General features: G+C 33.7%; 2 protein-coding genes across 2 annotated transcripts; one reads left to right on the forward strand and one right to left on the reverse strand.

Annotated features, from left to right (window-relative positions):
• Positions 1-440: 440 nt before the first annotated feature.
• On the forward strand, positions 441-1928 carry LOC129312196 (transcription factor MYB44-like). The gene has a single exon (XM_054954824.1). It carries the CDS (start codon positions 548-550, stop codon positions 1547-1549), a length of 1002 nt encoding a protein of 333 aa, XP_054810799.1. The 5' UTR covers positions 441-547; the 3' UTR covers positions 1550-1928.
• A 13217-nt stretch (positions 1929-15145) lies between these two features.
• LOC129310342 (PAMP-induced secreted peptide 2-like) lies at positions 15146-15661 on the reverse strand. Its single transcript, XM_054952164.1, has one exon. The coding sequence runs from the start codon at positions 15524-15526 to the stop codon at positions 15245-15247; it is 282 nt and encodes a 93-aa protein (XP_054808139.1). The 5' UTR covers positions 15527-15661; the 3' UTR covers positions 15146-15244.
• Positions 15662-15997: the final 336 nt, after the last annotated feature.

Here is a 15997-nt window from a genome sequence, read left to right on the forward strand (position 1 = left end):
TATACAATATGTAATAGAGATAAATATAAAAAAAATAAAATTAAGTTAAAAATAAATAAATATCTTATTAAAAAAATAAAATTTAATTAAAAATATTTCACACTTTAAAACGGAGGGAGTAAATAATAACACCAGGTTGTGTATTTTGTATTTTTGTTAGATAAAAACTGAATGGATGAAACAGGGAGTGAGGGGGGATTCATAACATGAGGTGTGATCCGTATGAATCAAGGAAGCTGTAGGGTGACGCGTGTGTTTCGACAGCTGTATCCCAAATCCCAATTCAACCGCTTTCCTGGAAGGAGCGGTACCGCATGCCCTCCCCATCACCTCATCAACCTCTGTCTAACTAACTTGCCTAACCGGTCACCCCTTCGCCTCTCCCTCTCATATATAACCAGCCCAGGCAAGCACGCTTCTCTCAACTTGTTGCTCCGGCCAATTTCAACCATCAAAACTAAAAACCACCCAAGCCTTCTTTGTTGTCGTTTCTTTTTCCAATTTTTGGTTGTTGTTGTTGTTGTATGATCTTCGATTTCTGAAGGATATGAGCATGGTCATTGATACCAGGAAGGATATGGATCGGATCAAGGGCCCCTGGAGCCCCGAAGAGGACGACGCCTTGCAGAAGCTGGTGGAGAAGCACGGACCTAGGAATTGGTCCCTGATCAGCAAGTCCATTCCGGGTCGGTCGGGCAAATCTTGTCGTCTCCGATGGTGTAATCAGCTCTCTCCGCAGGTGGAGCACCGGCCTTTCTCGCCGGAAGAGGATGAGACTATTATTCGGGCTCATGCCCGATTCGGCAACAAATGGGCCACCATAGCCCGGCTTCTATCGGGTCGAACCGATAACGCCATCAAGAACCACTGGAACTCCACCTTGAAGCGCAAGTGTGCGTCCATGATGATGGATGAAGCCGGCCCTGGTGCCGGCGGATATGATGGCAGTTTCAGCTCCCAGCCGCTGAAGAGGTCGGTGAGCGCTGGAGCTGCCATCCCGGTATCGACGGGGTTTTACGTTAACCAGCAGACGCCTAGTAGCCCGTCCGGATCAGACGTTAGCGATTCCAGTGTGCCGGTAGCTTCTTCTTCCCATGTTTACAGGCCTGTGGCGAGAACCGGCGGTGTTCTACCTCCCGTAGAAACGACGTCTTCATCGAACGAACCTGCTACTTCATTATCCCTATCACCTCCCGGGGTGGACTCTTCAGAAGTCTCGAATCGTGCTTCGGAGTTAACACATGCCGCCCCGTTAACGAATACTATGCGTCTGTTACCAGCAATGCTTTCGGCCCCGGCATCCTCTGCAGCTCCACCGCTGCCTCCAGCAGGCGCAGCGATGTCTTTGCAGCATCAGGTTCATTTAGGTCTATGCAATTGGAGGAGCGGTGACGCTGGCTCATCGACGGCGAATCCTAATGGAGGCGCGCCATTCAATTTCAGTGCAGAGTTGCTGGCTGTGATGCAGGAGATGATAAAGACGGAGGTGAGGAGTTATATGGCGGGGTTAGAGAAGAGGCAGCTCATGGATTTGCGAACGCTTCAGTGACGCGAGCGTTTGGGGATCAGCCAGTTCGATTCGTAAATATGAGAGTAGACAAGAGAATGGAGTACGGAACGATAAAAAGTTTTATCCTTTTCCTGTTTTAAGTTCGTAGGCAAATAATTTTGCTTGATGTACAGAGACAAAACTCGTGCTCGCAAGAGAAATCAGAGAGTGGCCTTTGATGCCCGAGGAGTGAGAAAACGGAGGTTGGGAGGGGGGGGGGGAGTTGAAAATGAGAAAATTTCATGGGCGAAATGTAAAATTTCATCCATGTTGAAGGACTCTTGTTCTGTTCTTCAGGCTTAAGGGAAAAAAGAAGTAGGATGAAACTGAAAACTATCTTCAGAATCTTGATAAAAAGTTAAATGTGTTTTTCGTATTAGCACCGGCTGGTATTTATGTTTTTGGCTTCCTTCCATTAAAATATAAAAATAGCAAATCAATCTATCACGATTCACGCGACGCTAGAACTGAATTCTGAAATCAAGGAAAGAGGCTAGTGCGTCGGTTAATGTTTTCTGTTACTGTCATGATGTTCTAAAAGAACATGTTCAGCTACCAAAAGCTTAGTGTTTGCTTGAAACTACAAATCAGGCACGCGATAAATAGTTAAACTCACTTCAACTTGATAGGTTGGTATTTAGAGTGAAATCATAAGGAAGAGAGCAGCTCTGTACAAGGGACCAGGGGAGGGACAAATGTTGTCCTTGGGTCAAACACCTCACAGAGGATAAGATGCTAATCCCTGTTCACAAAGTCTGTGTGTGACAGCTTCTAGCAGCAGTGGTTTGAAACAGGAATTTGTCAATTCAACTATTTGTCTATTAGCAACCAATTTGCAAGCCATGGACTGGAACCGGGCAGACTACAATCCAAGAAACTGAGTCGGATATCATATAAATCACATTTAGTGTTCATAGTCTCAATAAATCTGCACTCACTGTTCACATCGCATTACAAACGCAAATGTCAATGATGTCACTTGTCACAACTGTAGAATTATACCAAGTTTGAATGATGATGAACTCGAATCCTCTTTACTGTAACACAGATTTGGGGTCAGGTCCTGGAATTTTCAGCGTAATGATATTGGCCAATTTGCAATTTGATTATCAAGAATACAACACGAAAGGCAGATCAAGATTCAATAATGTTTCCTCCTCGGCTTTCTTTTTGTCTTTTCCTTTTGGTACTTTAGTGCTGTCATGAGCCAAAAAATAGAAAAAACTAGTCTGGCTTCTCCCAAAAACCAGCGACAAACTTGCAGAACCAACAGCAACAAACAACGTATTGGAACATCCAAGTTAGATTAAACCTACAACGGACATTTGTCCAAGTGGTTAGAGATTTTAATAATTTAACTAGAGGTTTTATGTTTGAGTCTCAAAATATATAATGTATAGCTAAGCATGTAAAGTATGTTTCGTCAATGATACCTATAAAACCCTCTCAAATAGTGTCTCACCTAAGTGAGGATTTGGATTAGTTTGGAGTATATTGGGTGAATAATAACTCAGCTTATCAAAAATGCTTCAGGATACAAGGCGTGATGGCAAAAAGAATAATAATAAGAATAATAATAATAACCTACTCTAAGTAAATAAGTTGGAAAATGTGCATATTTATTCTACGATCCCCATTTGCTGAAGGGAACAAAAGCCAATGGTATCACACATTTAATCAAACTCAAAGTAAAAGTAGCAATACCAGAACTGATGTCAGAACAGTGACCCTCATTATTGATTCAGAACAGTACGTAGTATCGAAAATCTAGACGCAACGAGTTAGGTCTTGGCTTTTACTTGAGAAGTCTGGTAGTTTCTGCTACAAATGAGAGAAATTATACTAGGCAAAAGCTCAGGTAAATTAACCGATAGCACAATAACCTTGAAAATCATATCAAAATAACACCTTGTTCCTCTAAATTTTTCTAATCTGTAACCTCTTACCCTGTATGAGATACATTTTGCAAATCTTGATCATAAATATTTGGGCTCAAGACTCACATTATTCTAAATTTCACACAAGCATAAAATTAATACTCCTTTCGTTAAAAAATATAGAACATTTTTAACTAAATCTCATTCTTTAATAAAGTAGTTACCTACTTTTAAATTAATCCTATCTTTTTATATTTACTTCTATTAAACACCCTATAATAAATATAAAGTTATTCTCAATAAGGGCACTTTTGAAAAAAAAAAAGGTAATGATTACACCTCAAAAGATTAAAAATGCCTTATATTTTTGAAAATTCAACTTCTCAAATAATACCTTATATTTTTGAATATTTTTTAAGAAGGGAATAACAAAAATGGATAGCCACACATGCAAATGAAATCAGACATAAACTCCACTAGAATTTCATTTACAGTCGGTGAACGAGAAAGTTCATGAGCTGCACAACAAATATGAAGAAATTGGCATACGATAGAGTTGTGTTCCATGCATTAGCACAAGTTAGCAATTTTTTTAAAATAATAATCAGAATTGATCTAAAAAACTACCAGCCATTGCATCTGAATCGAGATAAGCAGAAATGGGAATCTCAGGCAAGCAAATGAATCATAGCCATAAAAAAAAAAAATTCCAGAGAAAGATAAGAAATGTGAAAGTTTTGAAGTCTGTTAGTTGAATGTTGAAGCAAATTAAACAAAAGTAGTAGCCCAAAAATGACAGCAACCCACCTGGATCCACTGCAATTGGGGACTCAAGCGACGGATTATTTCAGTAAATAAAGTGACATTCCAAATTGGAGATTCCAAAAAAGAGTCTCATTATACATTCCCAGATAAGGATCAAAATGCGGTGCTCAAGCCAAATTTCAGGGAACTCTTGTCATAGATTTCAGCTTGGTGGTATTACATTTGCCAAGAGACATTTCAAAAGCATAATAGAAGCATAGTTTGAGAGTTACAGGCTCTACAAAGTGTCTTGCTCTTCTGAGGTTACAACAACCTTTGACCATACGTATTAAAGCTACCTGAACTAAGATCCATATCAGAATATCTATGAAATGGTATAAACTATAATGGTTTCTTGAAAAGGTTTTTATCAGAGACACTGTCCTTCGATTATAAAACCATATATAGCTTGAAATTTTCAGTTGAAGAGATGATGACAAAACTAAAGAGGTTTCAATCAAATATAAAAATTGGCAGGTATATTGCATTCCAAAACACTGATTGTGAAAATTTAAAACCAGAATTCTTGATAATAGGCTATTATCATTGACTAAGCAAATTTAGATAAAAGATGAGAACGTCAGAAATTTAGAGAAAAGTAAATAGCTTCATTCAACAGTCCAGTCTCGAAGAAGTGGACAAACTAAAAAATCACAGGTACAGAGATAACCGTGTTTTAATCAAAAAAGGTTAAGTTCTAATGGTCAATTATGCTGGAAGGCAGATACAAAAGCAGAGATAATTGCAACTATTAATCTTAACTACCATCGGTTTCCTGAAATCAAAAGCTGTGGAGTATATATCAAGCACTGGCAGAGATTACATTCTAATATGAAATTTAATAAATTATGAACTGTAATATGCTCAGACAAATCAATATACAGAGTAATAAATTATTAAAAAATTAATTCATTTTATGTCGTGACATTATCAAAGTGCATTAAGCTACTATTGAGTTCCGGAGAACTTTCTTTCCCTATTTTTATGTTGAGGACTGCAGCAACTCAGCAAGCAGATATTTTTATGACATTGTCAAATTGCAGCAACTCAGCAAGCAGATATTAACTACTCTCTCTGATCCTAAATGTAGAAGCTAACAAACTAATTTATAAAGAGCAAGGAAATTAGGTAAATTAGTTTTTTGTAAAAAATGTGCAAGTGTTGGCTTTCCTAAAATACTCCTCCTTTTAATCATTTTCATTGGAATATTGTCAAAAACATAACTTATTTATTTTACAATATAATCGAACTATAGGAGCATTATGTGAAAAAATTAATAAATATGAAAAAGAAAGGAGATCGAATTCTTACATTTATGACCAAAACAATCCCTTCTATTAGCTTTAATTCCTTTCAAAACAGATATTGATTAGTGTACGAATTTAATAGCTAGTGCATTGCCGGCTTACATTGGGGATCCAAATGCACCATTATTATATTGCAGTAACAGATTGGGTTTTTTTTTTTTTGCAAGTAAATATTTAGAAGGACATCAATATAAAAAAGTGAAGGATCAAAGCTAGGAATTCACTGCTTGAAACAACACTGATTTACATAACATGAATCTAACATCTTGAAAACACAATAGAAACTTTATCATAATGACAATAATACATTACAACCACATACTCAACATGCATTTGCTGGTATCTGAACTATCCACTTTTGCATCTACAAAATCCAAAGCAATACTAAAAATACCAAGCAACAACATATGAAGAATGTCCAAAAGTATAAGAAAAGGCGCAGAAAAAGAATTCAGTGCTGGTTATTAACTCACGCATCTATCGATATATTTTTTAAAAGAGTGATTCTTAAGAGCATCAAAGGAACTTTTGAGGAGTATGCATAAACGATACCAACACTTGTGCTAGTACTTTACTCTAAAGCACCTGGCTGGTAATATTGGTATTAATCCATGAATGACCTCATATTTCTACTCTTATTTCTTTTCAACAGTTTTGAACATTTAGTTACAGAATAAAAATTCAACCAAGACTTTCAACAGTCTGTTAACAGAGATCATCTTAAGAACTTCATTGTTTTTTAACTGATTCATTTTCACAATATTCGTAGAAAATTAAAACAGAAGATTAAACTCATAAAAACGTTAGGCTTCTGATTGAATTGAACACCCTTGACATGGGACTCATGTCTTCACCTTGTTTATAACAAAAAGCTTCTTGTTTTTTTTTTTTAAGGAAAAATTGGTGAAAAGGACTAGATTGAAGCCAAAATTGTGCCTAAGGACCAAAGTACATTGAAGGACCAAGCCTATTATTTTATTCATAAAACAATTTAATCAAATGACTAAAATGCCCCTCCATGTTAACTAATGAAAAAAAGAAAAAGGCAGAAAATTTAGACCGGAGCTTTGGCGACCTCCGCCAAAGCTCCAATAGTTGACGGCGCGTTAGCCAAAGCTTCTGCCAGCAGGTGAAGGGTCGCCAAAAAAATTCAAAACTCGTTAATTACATGCAATCATCAAGAATTACATGTAAACTCAACAACCAAAAGGTGCAAGTCCCCTAGATTAGGGTGTAAAGCTTCCAGCGAATTACATGTAAATCAAATACACAGAGAGCACTCCTTGTCAATCCCTTAAAATTACATGAAAATAATTATGGATTACGTGTAAATTAATATGGGAAGAAACTTACGAGCATGACTAAGGAATGATTTACTTGTAATTTTTAACGGATTACATGTAAATTAAACATACAGAAAGCATGTCCTTGTTAATGCCCTTAAATTACATGAAAATGATTATAAATTACATGTAAATCAATATATGAAGAAATTCACGGGCATGCTTGAGGAATAATTTACATGTAATATCTAGCGAATTATATGTAAACCATTGTCAATGCCCTTGAATTACATGAAAACGACTATGAATTACATGGAAATGACTAAGCTAGAAGCTTTGGACCTAAACCAGATCCCTTGCACTCAAGCCAAAAGCTTTACACTTAAGCCATACCCTTTGTACCCAAATCATACCCCTTGCAACTTAAGCCATAACAAGTGCACTTAAACTAAAAGCCTTGCACCCATAAATCAATGAAGCAAAAATCAATGGCATGAAACATTTTTTTGAATTTTAGATTGAATTATAAATGCCATGCTTTTTTACAATTATTGTGCTTGATAGCTTTTAACTAAACCTAAGGTAACAAAAATAATTGACACAGTGAAGTAAATTGTTTTTGATTGCCACTAAGCAACCTAATACTTATAATTTACCAAATAAAAATGATGCCATAAATTTGGTTTAGAGAACAAGAAGAAGAAACTAATCCTTGTTAATGGTAATAGAAAAAGAAGACTCACTATTTAACCCTCCAAGTTGTGCCACAGCATCAACAAAATAAGAAGAAACTAGCATCAGATGTAAGGATATATTACACTACTATCACAATCAAAATGCTAGCCATGAATTATAAATTGCTGTCGGCTAGACTTAAATTAAAAACTATCTTTGGTTGATACATTTATTATTTAACTAATAGCAGTAGAATCAAAATTAACAAAATAAGTCATGGGAATTAATAAGAATTTCATATAACCACAAACGTCAACTTACAAGTGCAGCCTAGAAAAGCAACATTATAAAGAGTTATCTAAAATTTTTTAAGTTGAGAAATGCATACTTCTCATAATGTCAGCAAATATGCCCTTTAGTTTTTTATTAAACTAGGTATACAAAGCATCAGCATGACCCAAATAATAGCACAATTTAGCTTGATTTCCAAAGCCCAAACTAAAATAGAATAAGTCACAACTAGAAGAAAGAAAGTTGGTTATTTATAAGAGAATAGGTTCAAGGTCTTTATCAAGCAATAATTTCATAGGCAAGTAGGTAACTAACTTGACAGCAAATATATGAATATGAAATTCAAGAAGGGATTGCAAATTGTAGATAGCATATTCACCAATTCAATTTCAAACCGTAGATCTTAGGGATGAAAGAAAAGGCAACACTAACGATGGCCAAGCATTTGTAAACAAAGAAACTCATTAGCTTTTATATGGAATCCATTAAAGATCTACCATCAACATCATTGGAGGAAAAACAAAAAGGTCCTTTTATGCCTTGCATGGCTAAGTATTGACTCATCGCTAGCTTTCTCCAATATTTTCAGAATAGATTTTCATAGTTTGTTATTCTCATCTTCACTTTTCCTTCCAGTTATAGCTACATCTTCCCCTTCCATCTCTTTAGAAGATTCTAAATCTTCATTAAGTATTTTGCCTCTAAGCAATGGTTTTGGATGCTGTCTCGGCAATTACAACAACCTATCTTGCAAGAGGGAAAAAAAATCATAACCAGAGAAGCAAAATAGCATGATAAAATGGCATTGAAAATAATACTAAATTCCAAAATGAGTTAAAAAAAGACCAACACTAAACACCAATATAGTTAAAGAAATGCAATTGACTCTTATTTCACCCAATCAAAGCCAAATATGCAAGTATAAGGCGCTTATGCTTTGAGCTCATACATATGTATCAACACCAATTCTTCAAATCTGATTCAACAAGATTCAACTTCCATGCCATAGAATGTCGAACAGATGCTATATGTATCCTTTCTCCTTCTCGTTAATCCTTCAATCCTTATAATCCTTCAATCATCAGAAAGTGTAAAACTCAGAATAATCATTCCAACGATTATAGCATAAAAGAATTTAATATGCAAACTAATAATTACAGCAAGCTTAACTTCACAATTATAACAAGTTCAAATTTCACAATTCCAACAAAAATTTAGCATAAAATACTTTAATTTGAAAACTCCAACTACAAATAAACAAATTCTACAAAATTCAAAAAACTTAAATTCATAACGCACTCAAATCAAATTAGTTCAGAACTTACAAATAAATTAGTAGAATGAGTAAGGGGGAAGGTGTGACCAAAAACTTGTAGATTGCAAAGAAGAGTCAAGGCAACAGTTGATGAGCATTCAGGAGGAACATGCTTCATTGGTATGCAAAATAGAATGTAAAAGAAATGAAGATTAATTTTAGTCACTTCAAGTGGAACGTGCACATTCAGGTCTTATATTCAATGAAATTATCTATGGTTTGATTTTTCTTTAGTTGTTCTATTTATTTTCATAATTCGTACTCCTTTCATGAATTTATTTTCTTTGCACTAAGTAATTACTTATCCAGCTAAATCAATTACTCACCTGAATTGAGTAGGGAAGGAGAGAGAGAAGCTGTGTTGAATCATTCATGACAGACCTATAAAGGTGAATCAGAGTCAACATCGAATGCCAAATGTTGAGGGCGAAGAGAAAGATGAAGGAAATGAGAAATAGGAGCGCTGAAAATCATCTCCGATCTATTTGTTTTCTCCTAGGACATTTAGGTCAATTCTCTTCATCCTTTTTTGAATAAAATAATTAGTTTGGTCCTTCAAAAATATTTGGTCCTTGGGATTGATTTTCTTGTCAACTTGGTCCTTTTTACAATTTTTCCCTTTTTTAATAATAATCTCTTCAGTGTGTTGCATTAATCTCTTCAACATGTTTCATTTATGATTCTGTAATACCTTTTGAAAGGTCATAGATATCAATGATAACAAACTCTATGTTACACTATACAAAAAAAAAATGACAAACAAAGGTTGTTCTAATTGGTAAAGATTTTGACTTATAATCTACAAGATCATAGGATCATATCCATTGTTGATGTGAGAATATTATTGGTGAGCGATATGTAAGTATCTCTATAAGTGTTCTTTGAGCATATAGGTAGGCCCTGATCCTAATAAACTCTCAGAGCACAACTCATCTAAACTATTTTTATAATAAACAAAAGAGAGTATTTTCTCAAAACTTTACCTTAGATGAAATCATACAAAGGCTAGCCATTATAAGTCACAATGTTACAAAAGCTACATATAGTGATCTTTAAGTACATTTGGTTGAATTAACATGATCAGTTGCCTTTAAAAGTTTTCGAATTTCTAAGTTTTTGTCATCTTAAATGCCACATTGGTATTTTCCTTTCTTTTTAAACCTTAAATCACATGAGGTAAATGAAGACACCAAATACTGTAAAACTGGCAGATGATAGTCTCAACTCTAGAGGTTCTGCGATTTGTGCCTCCACAATTTGAACTTACTCAAGCTTCAAGCCTGTCAATTGAAAACGTTATTTTTTCAGAAGACTACTTAAAACTTACGGTCATTTTTGACAAGAGTTCATCTATAAAAATGAATTAAGTGGTAGAGCAAAAAAATCTATCAGACAATCAATACATGTTTTAAATAAATAGAGTCTAATTATGATAAGGGCATGAAAAACAGTTCACATAAAACCCATTGGCTATTGCCTGTGGCAGAAATTAGCAGTGAGCAAAAAGCTAAATGTTAAACGTTCATGAAAGAAGACATGAATTGCAAGAACCCTGAATATTCTCTGTACTGAATCTTTTGGCAGAAACCACGCTCTCAATGCGGGAAGGAAGAGGGGAATGGAATATGGTGATTCATATTAAAATATTAGATCAATCACATTTATCTTAAGTTAAATAATAAAAAAAATTCGGGTATATTTATCTTCCATTTCCAAGCAAATAGTTCAGTTTCAATTTTCAGAATGTGCCTAAATAATGAGATGAAACACAAAAAGCTGGAATAACAGTGAAACTCTCTGCAAGACAATATGGAGGGGAAGATATATTAACACCAATACGCTAACCCTAAGACATGCGAAATACAACACTGTTTCTTGGCGGATCACTCCCCATTCCTAACAAATACTAATAGGTTGACACCCCCAAATAGTTAATTGTTTTAAGTGAATTAAATCAGTTTGATCAGAATGTTCTATAAAGACAAGAGGCAACATCTCCACCAGGTCATGCATTCTAAATCAGATTGATCTTTAATTTAAATTTAAAATTTTCAAAAATGAAAAATCAAACCCAAAAAATAACTAATTTATTTGGGTTCTTTAATCATTGTTAAGGATGGTTATAATCTCAAGAAGGACTCGTTGGATATTAATTTCTGTTTTGAGGATTTGGGATTGGTGTAATATCCTTTAATATAGACTCGATTGGTGATTAGTGACTAAGGATGAAAATGCTAGATCAGACCAACTTTTGGCTAAATATATATGAGCCTCCATGATGGCAAGCTGTAGGTTTGAGTCTAACTTAAAATCTATATAAGACTTTTTTTAAAGCTCAAATCATGATTGTTTTAGATGAATGAAATCAGATTGATCAAAATATTCTATAAAAATAGGAGACATTTCCACCGAGTCATTGTAAAACATAATTATCCTACATCCATAACTCAGATTCCAATAGAGCTCTAAGCCTGTGAGAATTCCCATAAACTCTACCATTGGTTTCAGTAAAACCTTTATAATCCATCTGCCATTGGTTTCAACAGTCAACAAATTAAATGAAAGGGACATGTATTAAAGTGGCAAGAGTGGTCCAAGTTGTGCAGTTGCCACAACAATATAATAACCAATATACATGTAATGTAATGAATGATCTGTTGAAAGATTTCCATTCCAATGAGCCAGCAAGTAATTGACTGTTCCTTTGGGGACATGTAATTAATAAAATTGGAATGGTATAGAGAGAACTAGGAATTAATGTTTGCGCCAATTATGACGTTAAATGATAAACAGCAACTCATAGCATGAGCATGTGCCCAACATTAATCACGCTCACTTCTGAATTACTCCCTCCATCCTTATAAATAAAGTATTTTTAATCAAATCACACATATCAATAAAAGTTTGTTATTTAATTGAAATAATATAAAATGAGAATAATTTTTTAATTTTGCCCCTAATAATATCACAATTAATATTATTATAGTAGTGAGTAACGCATACAATTAATATTATTATAGTAGTGAGTAACGCATACAATTAATATCTCCTTATTTTTCAAGATAAGGGTAAAATTGTTTAATTATTTAAAACCATTGACATATCTTATATTGGAAGATACAATAAATTTTTAAAAATCATATTACATATAGGGACGAAGAGACTAAACTTCATAAGCGTTGTAAAAGGTTGACTGCGTAAGATGTCAAATATTAGTGTCTGTTTGCATAGAATTTGAAGTGAGCGTGGCGTGTTATCATGTTGCTGAAAATTGGAAAAAATGGGAATGGAAGCAGAGGATTCAATTCAAAGGAAGACATAAGAGCAAGACGTTTCAAAGATGGCTTATGTTGTTGACCTGACCAGTGTGCCCACGTGGACTTCATGTCCAAGCTTGGACTCTTCTTCATTCCATTTTTCAACACACAGATCTCAGACTCCACACCCACTGATTTCGCCTTCTCTATTTTTAATCTTTTTAAATCTTTTATATCAATTTTAAACAATGTGTAATTAGAAAATTTCGTTTTATTTCTACGAAAAAAAAACTTAAAAGCTTTAAAAAGTTTATACATAATATCTACAATATTAATGTATGGATTTAGTCCAAATCCAAGTCTTCCATTAAAACAGTAGCACCGACAACAGCAAAGAAATCAACGACAGTAAGTAGTTTTTCCTCGAATCGTCAATGATGTAAACGAGCAAACCTATTCTTCAATGATGTTGGCTCTACAATTTATTATTAATCTGATATTTTATATTGACGTTGATATTATAAATTTTACATTTTGGTGTTTAGACAGGGACGAAGCAAGGATTGAAGAATAAAGGGGTCAAAATTAAAAAATATATATACTATAAAATTTTTATAAATTTTATGGAGTTGAAAGTATATGACACCTATATAATACAATTTTTTTTAAAAAAAATTAGGTATCATGGCCCCTGTTGATCCCTCATCCCTCCGCCATTGACTTTAGCAATTTAAATATTGCAACATAATTCTAATTGATAATATATATATATATATATATACATACATGATCGAATCAATATCTACATATAATATAAAAACTTTAACATGAATCATACAAAATGCAGCTCTATATTTCATATAATTAGGAACCATACTATTTTTTTACCTTAAAAAATTTACTCTTATCCCAACGTTAATTAAAAAAAATGTATGTATTGGGTATAATATTAAATATAAAATGGACAATATATATATATATATATATTGTAAATTTGTATGTCCATGTCAATATTCAGTCAGCTAAATGCACGATCCTCCTCCCGCAAAATTCTTCCTTGATTTCGTAGCCAAATTGAGTAGACATTCAGATGCGTGTACATTATATTAATTTGATAGGAGCACTTTCAACTACTAGAATTTGAATTATTAAAATATTGCCACTTGAAATCAATATGGCTTGTTGGCTTTGGTTGGAAATAAGAGCACTCAACATTATTAATAACTTTCAATTTCCTTGGGATTTGTCTAATATTATCATTCTTTCTTGTCAAGTGATTTAGACGTATGCTGATTATTGTCAAATTCTTAAGTTAACTCTTTGAATTTATCATTTTTATGCTTTTAAGTTATAAAATTGTATTAACTCACTTATAAATTCGGATTAGATAAGACTTAGTTAAAGTCGCAAGTTGATTATTCGAGTTTACTGTTTTTACGTTTCTAACTTATAAAATTATGTCAATTCGCACATAAACTCATTGAATAAAATATGTATATAATGCGTAGAACATGGTTCATTGAAAATGTAGCACTTGATCCAATGAAAAATAAAGCTAAAAAAACTATTATTAATAAAAAAGAGAACAAAAAATACAAAAAATAAGCTGCCCTATTTTAAATTTTTTATATTGAACATAATAATCTACAAATAAAGATAGATTTAATTTCAATGATTTATACTTAAAATATATTTAAATTAAATTACGATGACATTTTATATTTTAATTATTTAATCATATACTTTTAAAAGTTACTTATTAATAGAAATAAATACAAGTTTATGATTCAATTTGACATCTTTATCATAAGTTTACTTAAACTCATGGGCTTACCTTGTGTATACTATAGATGCTATTGATTTGTCCAATAGTATATATAAATCATTAATTAATTCAAATCCACCTTTACATGGATAAGTGTGGCTTTAGAATATTTAGATTAAATTCAGAGACCCTGTCTGAAATTGGTGCGAATTTCTTTATCTTGAGGTAGTTTTTTTTTCATGTCAAAACGTATATTCATTCTCTAAATAACTTTTCATAAAAATTAGAGAAAATTTTGTTTAATAAAATGATTTTATCAACATTTTTGTTAATATTACATTAAGCATGGAAAACCTTTTTCGTCAAATTTCTACAAATGACAAGTTAAAATTGGCAACAACAAAAAAACTGGGAAATTGATTTTTTTATAACAATACAAAAATAGTTAACTGTCAGTCTGATATAATATTCTGTAATATTTAGATGTTGGGCAAAAAAAAAAAATTCAAAATGAGGATTTCAAATAGAAATAAATTTTCTTTTTTTAAAATTCAGCCAAAGAAGCTCAATTCAAGAGGTTGACCACGTGCTTCCGTGTTGTTAACAAAGTTATGTAATCGACGTGTTAAAGATTGGTTGCTTTAGCAATTTTCCTGTAAAGTTGGCCAAAAAAAATTCCTGTAAGTAGTTGAAACTTTTCAAAACATTTCAGCCTTATCAAGTCTTACGAGGAGAAAAAAAAAAAAATATTAATCGCTGAACGTCAATGCGTGCACACAGACCCGTATGAAAGTTTATAAATGCTTTGACAATCCAAAACTGACATGTGTATTTGCATATGCAAGATCAATCGTAAACAACTTGATTAATATATTTATTGACTTATATCGTACTTTAACATGATACAAATAACTAAATGTATATGAATGTGAGAATTTTTGCACGGTTCAACTTCGTACGAGCTAAGAACTCTCACATGCGGACTTCTATAAACACCTAAGCATTTAAAAAAAAAAACAAAATAAACAAAGTGGTATATATTATATTGAAGGAATGAAGGAATAAATTAACTAGTGATCTGATAACATGAATATGAATATTTGTGTCCTGAAATTATAGGACTAGTGTCCGACGCCAGGGCCACTGGGACCAGTGGTCTTGATGCCTCCAAGTGTGGCACTGTTTGTGAACTTGTGACCCGCCCCTCCGTCACTTGGACCGGAGCTCTTGATTCCTCCCAAGGCCAGCCAATCAAAGAAGACCACGTCACCCCCGGCCGCCACGGCCTTTCCTGTCTCCGCAGTACTCAGCGGACGGCCTTCTGTCCCCATGTAAACTGAATTCACCAAAATGAGCACAACGAAGAACGTGACCTTAGTACTTCTGAGGAACATGGTCTGCATCGATGAAATTATGTCGATCGAGGTTTCTTTGGCTTTCGAAGCTATAAGAGAGACAGAGAGAAGAATGTATGTGATATGGGTATATAGAGTGACAGGGTTTATATAGGAAGCGAAGAGGAGGGATGGGATGTGTGAGGAAACAACGCGGGAGGGTTCCGAGAATGAAGCAGAGTTGAATATATATATTAAGTAAAGGTGAGAGGGAGAAAGAGAGAAAGAGAAGAGAGGGATTACGTGTTCAAGTTGGGGAGTTGAAAAATGAAAAATGAAAATTGAGGTTTCCCTTGGGGGCTACGTCAGCAGTTAAGTCATGTGAAAGGAAGTCCACTTGTAAATTCATTACTTCATTCAAATCCCTTTGTTCCTTCTTCCACACTTACATTTTTAGAATAATTAATTAATTATTTAAGCCCTATTTGGTATGAGGGAAGAGTTTTTAATAGAATCAAAATCAGAATCAGAATTAAAATC

Source organism: Prosopis cineraria, unplaced genomic scaffold, assembly GCF_029017545.1.
Source record: "Prosopis cineraria cultivar Desert tree isolate PC_DT_omini unplaced genomic scaffold, ASM2901754v1 PC5, whole genome shotgun sequence".
Lineage (NCBI taxonomy): Eukaryota > Viridiplantae > Streptophyta > Magnoliopsida > Fabales > Fabaceae > Prosopis > Prosopis cineraria.